We start from the raw sequence: 20025 nt of genomic DNA, 5'->3' as shown, positions 1-20025 counted from the left end.
ATATCCCTCCTCTCTTGTCACAGCTGATTGTAGCTGAGCTAATTAAACGTCATGAGCATTATTCTCTCTCTCCCAAACATTCTCCAAATTACCTAATTGATTTTCGGTTTCTTTTTTTTACATGCCCATTCCACACTGGAGGTTAACCTTCGTATATAGTCATACTAAGTTTATAGGTGGAGAAGGGAAAAAGAGCGTATTCAGTAAAAAAAAAGGAATTAATTTTTTTGGTATGTTAAAAAAAAAAATTAACGTAGTCATCATTGCAAATTAAAAATTGTTTAGCAGTAGAGCAGGATAGCTGTCATGAAGTTTGAATAAATTAGCTGCGACCAGCATTGAGATAAAGGAAATAAACAAAACCCCTTACTCCATTTCCTAAAATTACAATCATGTCCATCCTCATATATATTTCATTTCAATATTTAAGCGGGCTCCACCAGCTTATCCCTGGGGGCAGTGGCCTTATTTTTAGCTTTGCCAATTTAAATAAAACCAATAGCAACTTTTAAACCGGTCTATACCTATTTTTTCCTTAGGACCAATCTAGAACCTTATTTTTTTATGAGACCGATTTAGAAAGAACTTTTTGAAAAGATCAAATTGTTACAGTAAAACAAAATCATAATGGTCTCATAACAGTCCAAAAACTGAACTAGCCTGGCTTTGCCAGATAGGCCCTGTTGCCGATGGCCTTATAATTAGCTTCTACAATTTTAAGACAAACCAATGTTACATAATAAAATTCATATATTCTTAATTATATTATACAGAGAGCTTTTTTTCTTTCTCAAAATATTATTCACATTTTTTTGTTGCGAAGATAGTCATTTGCCTAATTTTTTCCTCTCATTTTAAGTATATTTAGTATACTTTATATATTTGAATGAATATCATTAAACGCATCGTTACAGCTTCATATATAAAAATACATACCTAACTGCTAAAATATTTTAAGTACCTATACTTTAAAAAAGCAGTGAGACACGGAGAATCGATCTTGTTTATGAAAAAAAATCACTCTTTAAGCAAAAGACCATACTTGCTATCCAGAGTCCAGGAATTTGGTTTGGTTAAAATAAAACATAGTCTGCTAGATGTATTTAGAGTCTGCAGAGTCTCCGTTTTCGTCAAATTTAGCCATTTGTAGAAAATACCACAATTTTTATTATAATATAGGGGGATTTTACTCTCTACTGCTTTGTTAACATTAAATAAAATGTGTATTAAACCATTTTTGGTTTATCACAGTTTCATGCTAAATTAAATAACTTTGGAAGCGTTCAATTTGGAGTTTGATACAAAAAAGTTTTGAGGAATAACCAATTATTTTGTGTTTTAAAATTTACATAATTTATATAAGAAAAAGTTATTAAACGGGATATTTCTGTGTTGATGTTGTAAGTTTTTTTAAGTATTCTTCTTTTAGTATATATGTACTATTGAATTCGAGAAAAACTTTTGAAGAGACTGTAAAAATAGGGGAAATTAGCAGTTTCTAATTTTCTTGTATTTCTTTAAATTGTGAATAAAATATGTTTGAGCAAAGAGTGGGCATAAATTTCAGTATATTCATTTTAAAAATAAGATGGAATTGTCCGATATTTTTTTGCTTTTGTGATTTCAAAAACAAACAATCTTAAAATCACTCTGACAAGTGAAGTTTTTTTATTCACTAGAATCTTTGACTTTCAAAAATAGTATGGGGAAATTACAGTGTTGGGGAGCAAAACTTAGACAGTAATTAATTTTAATTTTTGCAATAATATGGATAGGCATATTTATTATTTTTTGAATTGCTGGTTCAGCCATCCTTTGTGCATAAACAAAATATAATAACCATTTCATCATCGTGAGTAGGCGAGAAGCCAAAACGCATTACATTTCAGATATCTTAGATGCTAAAGTTGAGATGGCGAGGATTATGCACATTTTGAAGTGCTTCAGGTGTCTGGTTTTCAAGGTGGGCAAGATGAAGACACATGAAAATGACTTTTTCAGGAAAGCAAGAAGTGGAGGACATAATTTGAAGAGGGTTCCAGAGTTCCTATCCAGCTTCGACAAGAAGATCAAGGAGGACCCCACCAAATCGATGAATCTCATCGCTAAGGACTTCTCTTTGACTTCTAGGACACTCAAGAGTGCTTCGACGGGAGACTTGGTATTGTTCTCATACAAAAGGACCCAAATCCACCTTCTGGCAGAGGTAATGAAGGCCACGAACCTCTGTAGTTCACGTTTTGCTACCCAAGCCTGCATAGAAAGTAACGAAGCTCGGCTGTCAGTTGAGTAGATTCGCAGTAGATCTATATTAAATTTATTTCCTACCCCGTATGTTGTTTTTATCTCCACACAATTCAACTTGTCAATTCATTGGAAAAGGAGAACTAATGGCTTGTTACAAATTAATAGCTAGTAGTGTAAAACGTGTGTATTTTATACCTGGCCTGCTGTTTTGATATCGGTAATATGAAAAAATGAAATTTCTTTAATTAACTGCAATTATACCGGGTGATCCATTCAAATATGAACACTTTCTAATTCAATAGTTAATGGAGTTTGAGTGATTTAAATTAATACATATTTCGACATATTAATGGGTAAACAATTATTTTAAAAAAACCAAAAAAAAAAACCCGGATCTCTCTAGTTTATGTACAAGTCGAACAATTGACCATTGAAAATGATTGACGAATGTCCATTATCGCACTCCAAGCAGTTGGGCGTCTCCAGGACCACAGTCTACGCCGTTAGCAAGTCCGAAACTTCGGAGACGAACAAAAGTTCTTTCAAAAATGCCAAACTAGATCCAGAGGACTTAAAGAAAACAGCCAGGCGAATCCCCTAACGTCTGAGAGGGTCCATACAAGATCTATCGGGGTTTAAGACAAGATTGTCCAAAGAGCTATCAATTTTTTTTTTTGAAAAGAGCCTATTAAGGGTGGAGAGGCTACTATTGACACCAACAATGAAAGAAACCATCTCCTCCGTTGTAAGACTCTTTTGAAGGAGTCTTTTGAGTTATTTTCAACTCTATTTTAGACTAAAGGTAATTATATTAATGATTCAGGGAGCTCAGACACACAAATATTTATAATATTAATTTTCTTGAAATTCTATTGTTAATTAATAAATTATATCTACATATCTTGTTCAAGTTTAAAATACAAAGCTTTCAGATTTTAATGGACTCCTCGATACTATTATTATCTGTGATTCATTACACAGATGGGGCTGACCTATCTAAGGATCCATCTGTATCCATCATATCTTCAGGAGACACAAAAATTAGTGCTGGAAATTTCAGCTGTATCATAACTGTGTCTTACTAAAAACTTATTTATGCTCCTGATTTTTGGAAAAACAAAAAAACCCTTGCACACAGATAAAGGTTGTAGGGACTACCATTGTAAAATAAAAAATATTGGAAAATTCGGAAGTGTCTTTTATTGTTCTAAAAGGGGTGGTGATGGGTAAAAAAACAAGTCAGAGGTCTCAAACTTATCCTAAATAAATATCGTAAATTTGGGGGTGCAATTTGGGAAATAATAAAAGATATTTTTATGTCACCCATAAGTGAGTGAGATCTAAAATAAAGATAAATTGCAGGACCGTTATATTTTACGTATAACCCATAAGTGAGTGAGATCTAAAATATAGATAAAATGCAGGACCGTTCTATTTTACGTATAAAAACAAGGCCTAAAGCAAGTGTCCCTTTAAAACTGGTACTGGCTGTGGTAATTGTTTTGAAAAAACACTAAAATGCTGCTTGTCGCAACAAATACGTGTATTACTACATGAAGTGCGAAAAATGAGAGTTTTTGGATAAGTTAGGACTTAAAGCCTTTATCGCACTTGATTCTATTTGTTACTCAAATCAATAATATTTTATAGAAATCTACTTATGAATACAAGTAGCAATCACCCATAAAAAAAAACATGACTTAAATTTCTTTGTGATGTAAAATATTGTCTGATATAATAAAAGTAAGTATTTTAGTAAAATCAAAACATAGCGAAACTCAATTGACAACTAAGAAACTGAAGTTTTACAAACTGTTTTTCAAAAATAGCCATTTATCAATCGCCAAAATAGTAGTTTTACACCTCCAACTGTACAACGCGGATCTTTCTTGTTTCCAAAAACCGCAATAAGAGAAGACCCCTGTACTTTGTCTTTCACGACCTTTTCAGAAAAATAATTACAGTAAGCTTTCTACTGTTTACATACATACATTAGTTTATACCTTCTGCTTATTAATGCTGATATTTTCAGTCATATTACTAGTTTTACATAAATTATAATTTTATATAATATTTTTTATCAGGAAAAATTTATTATCTGATTAATCAAGCCATGTTTGAATGCCTATTTCCTTTGTCCATTAGAGAGGCTGTGACGTCATTTATTTTATATACCATGCATTGCCATAGCATTACAAATTATTTATATACAAAGGACGTACATTGTAATTACGTTACCTAGGTTATTTCAATGTCAAACCCTATCCTTCAAATAGATCAATTATAAATATCTGGAAAGTATTGACATTTGTTATGAACAAAATTCAATTAAACAACTTTTTATTTAGGGTCGATCAGATAAACCCAGACTATTTAAACTAAATCTAGAAACAAAAATTGATATTGAATGTTTGATAGCATATTGGTGCTCTAATATCCAGGGTTGTTGCAAAAGGTGGAGGGGGTTACGTCCCCGAATGGAGTACCTTATTCGAAAAAAAATGGAGTATTACTCGAAATTTTTTAATATTTTGATCATTAACCTATTGAGACTGAAAGCTTTAAATTTTTTCTGAATTTGAAAATCTCCTGCTAATGAAATAAAGGATAATTGTTGAGCCCTTTGTGAGGGAAGTGGGATTTTTTTTACTCAAAATTTTATAAAATTGCTTTATTTCTGTAAAAAAAAGAAGAAAAAAAAGATTTCATTTTCGAAAATTTTAGTATGCTCATAAAACATCCTTCAGAATAAATGCAACTCATTGTTTTTGTAAAATGTAATCTCTTGCATTTGCTTGTAAAATTTTTAATATCGAATTTTTATTTCATTTTAAAGTTGTTGTTTTTTTAAACAAGTAATAACAATTTATTACAACACGACAATGTTTTAAATTTACTTCAAAAAAATCTTCAAACTTGAAAGATTCTTAAGTAAATTATTAAAAAAATAAATTAGAAAAAAAACAAGGGGTAGAACATTGATTCAACAATGCAAGTGCATGTGTGTAAAATAAATAATATACAATGAATCAGTAAAATTAATGTGTAAAGAAAACACAAAGTATAGTTATTCGAAAAAGAAAACGGCTGACATTTGTCTTTTTTGTTTATAATTTAAAAAGTAGCCCGAGTGCAAAACAAGAATTTTTGTGTAATAACGACAAAAATCTTTTTTTTTTTTGGGGGTAGGAGCTAAAAACACCTCTAGAAAAATAATTAGGCCTTTCAATCTATTAATGATCATGCCTTTTATTCATCTCCTGAATCAAACCATGTATTCAAATGAAAAAAATCAATTTTAAAATGTTATGCAGGTATAAAATTAAATCATTTAGGAAATGTGAAAGTGAGAGAATTCAAAAACCCTAAGTTTGGAGCATCCTCATAAATTTTATTCAATTTAAGAATGAATCATTCTTGATTATTAAATTAAAATATAATCCGAATAATCTCCCAAATCCATCATTAATATTTTGGAAGACAAAATAAAATTATATTTAAATAAAATATGATAGTACTTCAATATTAAACAAAATATATTAATCTACTGACACCACTAAATTCAAATAGTTATGTTAATAAACTATTATTAAATAGTACACTATGATCCAATAGACCCTGTATGTAAAAATAATTGCTTACTTGTACGACTTTTGTAGCAGTTCTTCACTTCTGATGAACAGTTCTTTCGCTCTCCAATATGACCTGCCCTGCACACGTTCATTATTGTATTTCCGTAAGTTCCACTACATTCGTAACATTGGATTCCATTTGCACCTATAAAATGACGCACATTTGGTTATTCAATTATCATCTTATATATTTTTATAGTTTAAATTATAACACATGGGATGAGAAGTCCCTGACTCCAACCATATATGGAGCTCTTTTATTTATTCAACTCATTTTCATCGTGTACCAACCTTCAAAAGACGGTTGTCAAATTTTCATGAAATTCCGTCCTTTTGTATGTGTTATTTCCAAAACAGTGGATTAAAAAAAAAAATCATTCTCTATTTTATACTGCCTCTTTATTGGGAGAAAAGTGTTATGGGGACTCTTTCCATCTATTTATACATATTTATTACACTCTAAGTAACATTTAATGTTTGAATACAATTAAAATACAAACTAATCTTGGATATAAGTATATCGTTGATTTACGTTAACTTTTTTCTGACTTCGTAAACCTACATTAAAAATTTCTGAATAAATGAAGAAGTCCTAACCCTTCGTTAGTGAACCGGGATTGGGTGTACCCCAAATTATTTATGATACTTTCAATTTCGATTTATTTAATAACATTTTCTCCCCCGAACTTTTTCAGATTATCTTGAAACGCATCTTTTTTGTTGTTGTAGTAATAATGTCGATTCTAGAAATTATTCGTATATTGTGCAATGTGGAGTCAAGGTTTAATCAATTTAAAAATGTTATTTGTTTGTAATTCGTTATTAGTTGATAATCTGCAGAATGAATTTTCTTATCCTTAGATGTTGTCAGTATTATTTAACACCTGAGTAGTGAACTTTCCTTCCTACTACATTCAATAATATATTCACAAAAGACAGAGAGTAACCTTGAGGATTTGTTGTGGAGTTATAATTGGGATTCCTTGTTGGATTCCGAATAGATTTAAGGGTCGACATCGAAGGAATTATATTTATGTCTTTGTTGATTTCATTCGTTTAACACCTGTTTGTAAGTTTTAAGACAGCTACGCTGCTCTCCTCCAAACATTCTTCAAAATTTCAGGCTTAAGGGGGGAAAGAGAGCATATTACACAGATTATATTACAATGTTAGTAGTCATGGAATACATTCTATAACACTAAATGAGGATGTTTTCATTAAAGTCAATTAATGAATTGCCATTATGTTTCTTTCAAATTATGCGAGGTTGAGAAGAAATAGTTCTCAATGTGGTTGCACATTTCGGTGTAGATGCCTTTAAACTGCATCTAAAAGCTTCAATCCTGTTAGTCTCTTCAGTCATGCTATCCCAGTTCTCATTGGTGGATGTCTTCAGGACGGCAGTGTTCGGTTGGCAGATTGTACATTCTCTTGACTCGATCAGATTGTAAAGTCCAGCGGGTTTCAATCAGGGATATAGGGGGGACTTTGCACATGGAGATGATTCATTTTCATACGAGGTATGAGCACTGTACATAATCATCTTCTTTAACACCAATGAATTGCCCTCCTCCAACTTGACGATCCTTGACTACGTAGATTTCGAGCTGTGTAAATTGTGTGCAATTTTAGAGGGCCATTTTATTGGAATTGGTAATCGGAACCAAATCCTTTTTTATTTCATTTTCCCCCTCCTCCTTTATCATAGCTGATCAAATGAATGTCATAACAACTCCACTTCTCTCATCCAAAACATTGTTCAAATTGTTAGAGTTATTTTGTTGATTTTCGTTTTGTTTCTTTGACATGCCCAAAATACAGACGATTTTCATCATTAACCATAAATCTTTCATGCACTGTTGTTGACTCAAGTAAATTGGCTTTAAAAGTTTCCTTCATGGCTCTCACGTAAATCCTAATCCTTTTCCTGAACACACACTTCGGGTACGTCTGAGAGCTTCCTCTCATTCTCAATTCCATCAAGGCACTCCTTGACAAGCTAGACTATGTTCTTGGACACTTTGAGCTATGCAGAAATATCTGTGGGAGTTATTGCCGCCTGGAGAAGTGTAGAGATCTAGATTTGAACTTATCTTTCTAAACTTTTTTTTCATTTATAGTGATTTGCAATCGTAGAAATAAAATGGGAAGAGTGCTTATACTTAACTAAAAGAAAGGGCAAATTTTGGATCTGAAAGTTGGTTGAACATAAACGACAGCAAATATAGTTATTTATACTCCAGTGTCTAAAGAAAATAATGAATGATAATTATTCTCTTTAAATGTCATTACAATATGTTAAAAGACGTGAACATTCCCATATAATACCTTATATATAAAGAATGGAATAAATGTGTTTGGCCCATCCCCCTTAGGGACATACGGGGAGCGGGGATCAAATTATCGCCTAATTTAAACCTTGATAACTTGAAGACTACATTATCAAATAAAAAACCAGTTACCAAATAGGAAAGCTATTCTCGTCAGCTGACGATAAAAAGTTCAGTTAGCATCATGCTGTCATCATATGAGGAGATAAAGAGCTATAAATGGAACGAGGAGCTTTCGAGGTCCGCCGTAGTCATGGCATTGGTTAATAATGGAGGTGAAATCTCCAATTCAACGATTGCTTCAACCTTACGAGTGAATTTACGGACTGTTCAGCGTATCCGTAAGAAGCTAGAGGACACCTGGTATGTTGATGCCACCATAAAGAGGGCACCCAAGGAGGAGGGTGCCGACAGGAAGGTCAGGGACACCGACTTTGTCGTCAAGGTGAAGAAGATGGTTGAGGATGACCCTACCAGGTCCATGAAGGCCATGGCGAGGGATCTGGGCTGCCATGAGAAAACAATAAGGGACTGTGTATCTGAGGATTGAAGGTGCAGGAGCTACAAGATGCAGGTGGGCCAGATCTTGGCCCAGAAGGCAAAGGAGAACAGGCTGATGAAGTCAACAAAATTGCTCAACAAGCTAAAGCACCCAAAGTAGCCCGGGATGCCGTGGTTTTTCTCTGATGAAAAGAATTTTGTCAAGATCAGAAGGTCAACAAGCAGAACAACAGGTGGTTAGCCACCTGCACCAGCCATGTGAGGAAGGTAGTTAAGACCAAGTTCCCTGGAATGGGCATGGTGTTCGGGGTGGTCAGCAGTAAAGATCATGGTATGCCTCCCCACATGTTTGAAACGGGTCTAAAGGTCAATACAGAGGTCTACCGGGATGTTATGGAGAAGGTGGTTCTGACCTGGATCCAAGGGGTGGCCGGAGACAGGCCCTGGGTGTGGCAACAGGACTCAGCACCCTGGCATTTGTCCAAAATCTCCATGCAGTGGTTAACCGAGAACTGTTATGACGTCGTAACCAAGGATTTGTGGCTTCATAACTCTCCCGACCTTAATCCTTTGGACTATTTTGTCTGGGGCTATGTCGAGAGACATACGAACAGACATCCCATAGCACCAAGGCCAGCCTGAAGGACTCCATCAAGGAGGTATTCGGCAACATGGACAATGAGATGGTCAGAAGAGCCTGCTGCCGGTTCTTAGGTCGTATTGAGGACGTTATTGATGCCAACGGTGATTATATCGAATGAATGGCTACTGTATACCTATATTCTTGTCATGTTTTGATTTTCAATAAAAAAGTTAAAAAATGTATATTTTGTGTTGTTTTTTGTTGAAAAATATTTTGGCGACAATTTGATCCCCGCTCCCTGTATTTAATTACCAAATAAATAAAACCATTGCCTAAACTAAAAACAATTAGAAAATTATGTTGGGATGACTAATGAGTACTGTAATGATTTGAGTGCCCCCTAACAAAACAAACAAAATTCATTTCAACATAACAGCGTTTATATTTTATAACCTTAATATATGCAGAAAATGCAAAACGAACTGAAATTTTTTATTTAGGTTTTTATGGCTCCAGAAACGGTTTTGGGAACGTTTTTTTATATTCTGGGCCATGGCTACCTTAAAATAGCATTTTAACCGGAAGACCGGGGTGTATTTTGGAGATTATAAGGGTTCTTGATGCTCAAGGAATCGGCGGTAGAAGAATTTAAACTGGACCAGAAGACCATAGCCCCTGGATGAGGGTATATTATAGCATATTGGGCTCTTGGTGTTTAGAAATACAGCAGATGTACAGTTGAAACTGCCATTAGGCCCAATACTTCACCTATACTACCTGAGAACTGGAGTGTATTTGAGGATATAAGGAAGGTTCATCAATGTTCATGGAAGGGGCGGTCAATAAATTTAGCTTGCCTCGGGTCTAGAGGTTCACATGCACAACCCATGGGCTAGGGTGTACAATAGAATATTAGAAGGGTTCCTTGGTACCTAGCATCACGACGGCGGTGCAGTTTAAACGGCTTTCAGGCGCAATACTTCCCCTGTATAAACTGGGAGCCGGGTATATTTTGGGATTTTAGATGAAGGGATGACGGAGACATATAACTTTCATAGGTTCCAGTAGTTCATCTATAAAACACGTGGGCTGTATCGTAATATAATTGAAGGGCCTACAAATGCGGCGGCAGTAAGTTTGAACTGTATTTTGGGCCAGTACTTCAACTGTACAATCTGAGTGTAGGGATGTATTTTGGGATATTATGAGGTTTCTTTGATACTCAGGGAAGTGGCTGCGAGACTACGAGATCGATGTTTGCCCCAGAATAAAGCAACTACTTCCTTATTGTGTGAAAGAAGAGTACGTTTAAGCTAAGCAATGGCTTGAAAAGTGTTATTGGGACAAAAAAAACAACTTTAAAAAAGAAAATTGAAATCAAAAAATTGTGTTCTTTATTAAACTTGGGACTTAAGTTCAGTATACATTTGTACTCTGCTTATGTCCTACACACTTCCATAACAATACTAATTAGAATATTTATTTAAACAATATTAAAAAAAACATCAAATATATCACGTATTATACCTATTTCTTACCTCAACTCTTTGTTAATTTGGAAAATTGTTGCTATTACACAATAGCAACTTTAAAAGAGTATAGACACCAAATAATCTAAATTATTATTAAAATACGGGTGAGGGGAGTTGTTAATTCATGAAAATGAGCAAATGAAATATTGAAACAACTTTTTTGGTGGACGAGCATCCTTCAATCACTCTAGAAAAAAAAAGTTCCGACAAAACCTAGGGATACAATTTGTTGTTCTTCAAAACGACAAATAAGGATTATATTCTTATTAAAATATTTTATCACTTGAGAAAATTAACTGAACGAAACTTTTGAAATTCAACAACATAACATTAAATTTCAAACTTCTGAAATTCAACAACATAGTTTTTATATAGAAACTTCTAGATTCCTTTTCAAATACTATTAAAAAAGTCATTATTTAATGGCTGTAGAGTTTTAAAAAAAACCTTGACGACTGAAACTTTACAAACATAACTTTATTATTAAAATAAAACAAAAGATTCAATTAACAGGTCACCTTAGTACAAGCGCAAAAATAAAAGTTTATAGGAAGTCGAATTTTTTGTGACTTTTGACCTTTTATATGCTCTTAAAACTTTACTTAATATAACTAAAAAGTTATATTACTTTTACTCTAAGCCTAAAAAGTTTTTAATGGTCACAAAATTAGAAATTTTCGTCTTATTTCTTTGAAAATAGATTCAAAAACATACATTCATGGGCAAAAATTGAAATTTATTTTCTCTGGAGGGCTTAAAAGATGATCTTCCATCCGAAAAAATGAGCTATGAATTTCATTTTAACACCCATCAACCTAATTGAAAAGAAATTTACATCTGTTTTTTTTTTTGTTTTTTTAAATACGTAACTAAACTCCTACTTATGAGCGACAATGTTGGATTGGCCCTAGGATTGTATTCTTAATCACTAGACTCAGTGACTTTTTCGGCCCAAAATGTGCAATAAAAGAGCAAGTAAATTTAAAAAAAATCAATATGTATTTAAAGAAAAATACAATTCATTAAGAATAAAATTAATGCAAACAATTTTTTGGCTTCGATCAGTATTGGTGGTTTGAAACATACCGAAAGACCGTTCAACGTCCACATTAGTAGCTACAACAAATTTGAAACTGGCGAGATCTTCAGGAGTTTTGTTAGATGGAGGTATCTTATCATCGCCACCATTGATTAAACGTCCAACCATTTGCTAAATGGAAGATCAGGGTTGGGCAATTTGGCGCTAGATATTTTTTCTTTATTGCAAGATTCAAGGGAGATTATTCAAAAGCTCATTTTGCCTAAAATTTATCTTCCTCTAATTGCCTGTTGTCGGAATCTAGATCCCTCACATATTCGACCATGTAATCATAACCCTGAATATATGTTATATATAGATTTACAAGTGGATCAAAGAATCATCAAAAGCTGTTGTGTAATCTAACTAGAATCTAAATTTGCTCCATTTATTTCATACCATTTTAGAAAATGAGCAATTTTCACACAAAAACGGATTCCAATGGCTTACTCAATTGTTCTACTAAAAACATACAATGGCTACGCACAATCACCTGTTGCATTCTTACAAATCCGCAAGCAAACTCACTTCCCAGACTGTAGATGTGGCAGATGTGTTACGCCGGCAATCCACCAATTTCGACATAGACGTTGTGGACCGTAGCAAGGTTAGGACATCTTTCAAATCTTTTGGACCACTTAAAAGTTCAAGACCAGATGTATTTAAACCAGCTGTTCTACAGCAACTTGGGGATAATATAATCCTATATATTTCAAAACTTTAAAACTTATTTAAAGCACTGGGTACACGTCAAGGTGTTGGCGAGAAAGGAAAGTGAGTTTTCTGAAAAAAACTTGCAAAAGTGATTACAGCTTGCGGCGGCAGGCCTGGTCATGACGTCCCAGTGCCGGCTGACCGTAGGGTTGATGGCCTATGTGTTTGGATGATGGACACTGCAGGTCATTTTGGGTGCATGTTGAGTGGCTATAAGGGGGGGGGGCAAAAGTGTCAAAAAGAGTTCAAAAGAACTTAAACTAATCATTCAAAAGAGTTTTGCAACGGAGGAGACGGGTTTCATTCATTGCTGGTATCAACAATGCCCTGTCCACACTCACAAGGCACTTTATACCCACTTTTTTAATAGCTCTCTGGAAAGTGTGCTGTGAAACCCAGAGATCTCTTGCATAGATCCTCATGGACTTGAGAGAATTAGCCTAGGCCGTTTCTTTTAACTCATACAGTTTATCAGGTTGTCCTGGAAACGCCCAACTACTTGGAGTGCACATATAGAAATTCGTCGATGACATTCAAGAGTCATTTTCTCGATTTACGTAAGCTAGAGAGCTCAGATTTGTTATGTTCTGTAACTGATTGTTTATGCTTTAGTAGATTAAAATATGAATAAATTTCAATTACTCAACCGTCATTTATTATTGAATTAATAAGTGTTTGGATTTTAATGGACCACACGGTATTGTACTATATCAGTTATTTTTAACTCATAGTAAAATGAAAGGAAATCAATCTTGATGTTAAATTAAATGTGGCTGATCGATTTATTCTTTATGCCTGTTTGGATATATATATGGAATAATAAAATTTATCCAGAAGGACGTAGTTCTATGGACAACTCGCTCGGGAGAAATCATTCTCTTGAACTCAATGAGCGTAGGTTCGCATATCCTTTATGTATTTATAGACTTCAAAAGACAATTCTTAGATATATTGGAGTAAATGCTATACTTAAAGAAGGGATCTGTGTAAAGAAAAAGCCTTGCATAGTGATTAAAAAAGAAAAAACGGTTTATGATTGTGCTCTTTCTTTTTGTAAATTGATTTAAAAATGTATAATGAATTTACTTTATATGAATTTAAATATAAATATGATATTTTCCTACTACCAATAATGCTATTTTATATGTAAAAGGCACTCCTCTTTATAGAATAGAAATTATACATTTCCTCCCTCCCCCAAATCATATAACATACAGTTGATATTAACAAAGGTACTCATTCAGTAATATTATATGTGTCTTCTCCTTGCCTCCTTACACAAATCACGTCTATAGTATTACTACAATGCTTATATATATTTAATTACTGCAAATCCATTTCGCTAATTAAAGAAACAATAAAAAATAAACCTTGGTTTGTTATTGTTCAGTTTTTTTCATTAACCTTTATCTTCTTGGCAATCCAACAGTACTTTCATGACGGTTACATTATACTATTTCTATTATTTTATCCAAATTTTCGACAAATGGCCTTACCGCATGATTGGCTGTTACAGTATCAGGCCCATAAACCCACTATTCAAATTTTTAAGCGCCTAGCTTTTGTTTACTCCTTTATTATAGAAAACTATAAAATATGGCTTATTTTCTCCTTGCTCGTGTCCATCTTATACGCGCACTCAAACAAACCGGAGTCCAACAATCGAAAAACTGTCTAAGAATTTACTTTTAGGGTCGAAATTTGATCTTTCTAACACCGTTTTTGCGTAAACCGATCCCACTATTACACATTACTAAAGCCATCTATTGGAACAAGAATGAATTTCTTGTTACTATAACTATTCTATTTTTTAACTAAAATTGACAAAAACTTTGTCTGAGGATGAACTTTTCCGTTGTAGAATATGTTAACTAAGAAGTAGATTGAGGCTTTTTTTTAAGAGAGGAAGAACCTAGACATAAAACTTTGCCTTGGTATAACATAGTAAGGGCATATAGTCAGGAATTACAACGATGTCCCTCCTCAATTCTAGCAATTTGTAATATTTTTGCTGCAGACGGTGGACATTTGAGCAAAAATCGTTGATATTACATGGTATCATTATAATAAAAAATGCTTTTGATTAGTGTTGTGTCAGTCCTTAGTATTTAGTGTTTTGTTCCGAGGTCCGGTGCCACTTAGTCCAGTATAGTCCCACTTTTCGGTACTTAAAGAACGTGACGTCAATGAGGCTGTTTTTCCTCTTTTTAATTATTCCATTATATAATATAATGAATTGTATAACTAAGTAAAAATACAATATGTTAATATTATTTATATTATAATGTAAAATATAATATTTCTTGCAAAATATTTTCAATAATCTTAAGACATATTTCATATAACGGGTCCCAAGGACGGATAGGATCGCTCTTAAGACTAAACTGCACCAAATAAATATGGACTGACACAACACTACCCCTGATGCTTTGGACAATATACATGTTGTTTTTGATGAAATTGATACAAATATCACTCTCAAAAACGCTTCGTTTTGCCCATGCACACTTTAAAATAGGATCCCCTTAAGGCTTGAGTTTAAGATACACTAATTTTGAGTCCAAGTAGAATTGCGAGTCACAGCTAATGATTCCAAGTCAAGTCTTGAGTATTTGATTGTGAGAAGGAGTTGAGTCGAATTTTTCAAAATATGGTCGGGTCGGAAGTCTCAAATCCAAGTTCCGATCTACATTATTTTATAAATTATTTCATCAAATATTATAAGCATCATACCTTTAACTCCGAAGAGAGCAAGAAGTACAGAAACAATGAGGAAAAGAAGGCTGTTGGAATTCATATTGACGTTTCTTTATTTTTCAGCTTACTCATACACCTGCGAGTATATGTATTAGCTCTCTAAAAGTGATTCTAAGTTTGTTTTTATATTTGTTTTGTTAGTGTTTAGTAAGTATCGAAAGTTTATTTACTTTATTTGTTCAAATGATTGCTAAGTAATATTATTAACATACACTCGCACTCAGAGTTCTTATCACTTCAAATAAAGTTTTCTATAACTTTTTTTTTACTAAGAGGTTTATGTTTTATTATTTTCTTCATAGAATATGTATGTTTCGTAGGATATACTGACGTTGTTGGAAATGAGTTACACACCTAATGGCCCGTCATTATGTTACATTTATATTGTGTTTTTCCTCTCCTTTGAAAGGCTTATGCAGTTTCCATACAATGCCTTTCCCCTTCTCTTCTCTCAGTTACTTAAAGTGTACCTGGATAAAGGCTTATTATATTTCTTTCTTTCTCCCATGTACCTTAGTTAACTCAAAATTAATTATTAAGTCCCCCTATTTGCAGGGGTTAAGTAAATACCTAAGGGTATGTAAAAATAAAATAAACCAAAAATGAATATGGTAATCCTGACAACTATAAAAATGTTTGGGAGGAAAGCCACTTAGATTTCATAACGGATTTAATAGAGCAGCTGCAATCAGCCTTGAGAGGAAGCAAAAAATCACAAATCCCATTCCTTATATAGCAAGGCCATATAGGTTTGCAATACTCTGATGTACAACCACAAGATTATCTATAAATATATTTTTTGTAAATATGGGTAGGGGTGGTTAGTTTTTGGATTTAAAAAAAAATCAAAATTTCGTAGCTTTTCACAAAAAATTAAACTTTTTGTAAGAAAAAATTTCAAAATTAAATTTCAAATATTAAAGTTTTAGAAAATGTAATTCAAAAATTTGTGGTAATTAACCAAAAACTAAATTTTTGGTAAAAAATTCAAAAAATAAATTTTCTTTGAAAAAAATAAAATGTAAATTGTAATTTTAATTATAAAATTTTTTTGCAAAAAAGTTCAAAAATCCAGAGGTACTCATAAATAATTAATTTATTTTGCAATTTTTTTAATTATGATTAGCTATTCATAGACATTAATCTAAAAAAAATATTATATTCAAATATTAATATTCATTTGGAAAGAAAATTCAAATATTAAGTTGTTTCTCTGTTGCATAATTTTTGTATAAAATTAATTCATCCTGTACAACTTTTAGTAACAAGCAAAAATTCCTTAATTTGAGGCGGGAGCTAAAGCCCCTCAGCCCACCCTTCGGCGGATACCCCTAAACAAATGCTGTATAATCTTCATTATTATCTTTTTTATTTATTTTCAAACGCAATTTTGAAGCGATTCCAAGGAATGACTTTAGTTTATTTCGAATTCGCCCTTTCATTTTTTTAACAGGTTTATCCAGACCTTAGCATAGGATAACTAAAAAAAGAATGCCTAAAACATAAATTTAATGTGAGTCTTATTCTTTTATTTGATCTATATAGGAACATAACATATTAACCTATCTATATATTTACCTCAATAATTTTTTGATTATTTTTTGAACATCATTATACAGAAGATACCCTTATATAGATACATTTAGTAAAAGTATTTGGTCTTGAAATTACTATGATTTTTAACAAACATTCGGGGTTAATACTTAAAGTCAAAATTGTTGATGTGTTATTTAATTGGTAATCAGAGCAAAGAGATCAAAAATTATAGGACACAGTATGGCAAGGATGTGTTATGCAATGGATAGAGAGAAAGATTGGAAGAAAACTTGAATTCTGTTGAGGGATATTATTTAAGAACGAAACGGGAAACGCTTTCAATTGAAAATTGTTCTGGCTATCTTGGAAAGTTGCTAGATTCTGCAGGAGAAATAGAAGTATACACAAATTTTCAAAAAAATACTATTGGTTCTCAAGAAAAAGTGAATGAGTTAAGCACTGATCAATATTATGGATAACTGATTTGTAAATAAATTATGACTGTGTTTTTACCAAATAGACTTGCATACCTTCAAATATGTTAAGTTTATCATTCCAGATGACTCAAAGCAACCCTGAGATTCTGTAGGATCTGGGTTAGTCATCACAACATAAAAGGGAAGCATCTTCCAAATTTCAAACATATTTTTCGATTTATTATTCGAGTTTCTTTACCAAACTGTTTTAATATTAAAGTAAACTTCTTTTTTATAGAAGGTCCTTAACATACTATTTATCAATTCGAACTTTTATGTAGTCAGCTGAAGAAAGTTATTGGACATAGTGAAGAACTTTGTGCAAAGATTATCCTGGTATGAGCATACAGAGGTTTTTCTACAGACAATGCTTTGCAGTAAAGATGAGGAGGAAAGAAAACTTGATAGTTAGCAAAATCTTAGATATTCGAACCGTGAATTGGATGAAGCTCCTCATACTTTCAAAATAATAAATTATGCTGTTAGAGGGTTTCTTGTATAGAGCCATTCAAGTACTTCAATGGCCTTTTAACATCTCAGGTATAGAACAATTTAAAGACAATTCAAATTTGATTAACTTTCTATTAGATACAGGTGCACAAGTGTCAGTTATTCCATTTAAAAAATGTAAAAGTCTTGGTCAAGAAACACTCTCACCTATTATTGAATATGGAGGAGCCCTCGTTGATGTTATTGGTACAACAGCTTTAACTCTCAATTTAGAAATTCTAGGAGATTTCCAATGGAAATTTATTGTAGTACAAAGTGGTCGTCCAATTTCGGGTGCAAATTTTTTTTGTAATATTTCAGATTTAGAATGGATATTTTCAATAAAAAGTTATTCCGAGATGAACCTTGTTTCATTACAGAACTATCAAAAACTCAAGAAATCAAATTGAAATATAATGATGTCTTTGAAAAAAAAAGTTTCATTGAAACTTATCCAGCTCAAGGAGTTGACCACCATATCGAGACGAAAAGTCCTCCTCGATTTGCAAAATTACGCAAGTTAGATGGAGAAAAGTGAAATTTTGTACGAGACGAAATCAACGAATTGTTGAAGAAAGGAATCCTACGATCATCTTCTTCTAATTTTTCTTCTGCTATTCACGTCGTTCCAAACCCCAAAGGAAGCAGTCGAATGTGCGGCAACTATCGTCAATTAAATAGGAGGACGGACCTTGATCGGTATCCCCTCCCAAATCTAAGAGATTCATTGGTGAATCTAAAATGTATGAATGTTTTAAGTAAAATGGATTTACACAGAGCGTATAACCAAATATCTATGAATAGCACTTCTAAAAATAAAGCTGCAATCATTAAGCCATTTGGTTTATATGATGGAATTTTGGATGGACATGCTTTCATAGTTTTCACGGACTAAAAACCTTTAGTTGCTGGGATAGACATTTGAAATCCCTCTTAGACACCAAGACAGTTATGTACTTTTGCATTCATCGCAGAATTTAACTGTGATATCGAACACGTTTCTGGAAAATTAAATCATACTGCAATCATTATTTCTAGAAGTATAAATAACATCACAATGGGTCCAACCTTCATTGAAGATATAATTGAGCATCAAAAGAAAAAGGAACCTAATTACTTAAGTTTAAAATTAAACCTTCTTTTCAATACATTGCAGGAACCCTACTTGCTGGTTTTGGCAATGTTGACACATTCTGTGTGGCTATGTCATCTCTAGAATTTCGTCTAAGAATCGGGCATTCTGTACACAAGGACAACCATGCGGGATTCAAAGAAATGTTAAGGAAGGTTTGACTTTTTCATGCTAGGCCCAATTTTGGAGAAGACGTCAGAAACTTCACTGGAGAGTGTTTAGCGTGTCAGAAAGCCAAAACTTTCAGGACATCAAAACCAATTTCGTCTTTCGATCATCCATCCGAAAGACTTTCCTTAATTCACGTAGACATAATCCGTCAATTCCCACTAATTCAAGGTGGCCAGAAGGGATACCTATTCCAGATATTACCTGCAAGACAAAAGTAAAAAAATTGAGCGGTTGGATTTCGAGGTTTCGAGTTTCAGAAACCATTGTGTCTGACCGAGGAACGCAGTTAACAAGTTCATTATGGAAGAAAGTTTGCAGGACACTTGGGATCGCAAGCAAGAACACAACCTTGTATCATCCAGAGTCTAACAGACTCATAGAATGTTTCCACAGATCATATAAGATCGGCCTAGCAGCACGAATGCTGGAAGAAAAAGAATACTAGATCAAAGCACTACCTGTAGTGTTATGGGGGTTGAGGAACTCAATACCGGTAGACCCAGGTTCTAAATATTCACTCTTTCAATTACTCACAGGTCGCTCGGGATCTATGGCCTTTAATTACTTTAATACGTCCAACTTTACTTCTGGCAACCTCAACGTCGAAAGTTTCTATAAAACAATCGAAAAAATAACACATGTTCCTCCGAGACACTTTAATAAAGAAGCCATTAACAAACAATTAAACAAAATAAACTCGTTTTTGTTAAAAATAAACCCATTAAAGGGTATTTTTCTCCAACATTCTTTGTCCCTTTTAATGTGATTGAGAGGCACAATCGTTACTATAAATTGGACATTGGAGCAAGAAATGACAATGTCTCGATGGATAGATTTCGACCTGCAT

General features: G+C 33.2%; 1 protein-coding gene across 2 annotated transcripts in view; it reads right to left on the bottom strand.

The window, feature by feature from the left end:
* LOC121115430 (uncharacterized) overlaps positions 1–15730 on the bottom strand; it is a 33468-nt gene extending 17738 nt beyond the window's left edge. The window contains exons 1-3 of one of the 2 annotated variants that reach the window (XM_040709629.1): positions 15545–15714; positions 15351–15450; positions 5890–6024 (exon numbers count right to left, since the gene is read on the bottom strand). In XM_040709629.1, the coding sequence (XP_040565563.1) occupies positions 5890–6024; positions 15351–15414 (199 nt within the window). In that variant the 5' untranslated portion in view covers positions 15415–15450; positions 15545–15714. Of the gene's footprint in view, positions 1–5889; positions 6025–15350 lie in introns of both variants that reach the window. The other variant, XM_040709628.2, reaches the window with a different exon arrangement.
* Between the last annotated feature and the right edge of the window lie 4295 nt (positions 15731–20025).

The sequence above is a fragment of the Lepeophtheirus salmonis genome, chromosome 3 (genome assembly GCF_016086655.4).
Source record: "Lepeophtheirus salmonis chromosome 3, UVic_Lsal_1.4, whole genome shotgun sequence".
NCBI lineage: Eukaryota > Metazoa > Arthropoda > Copepoda > Siphonostomatoida > Caligidae > Lepeophtheirus > Lepeophtheirus salmonis.
The sequence above is the reverse complement of the archived record's forward strand: the minus strand, read 5'-3'. Positions and strand labels throughout refer to the sequence as shown.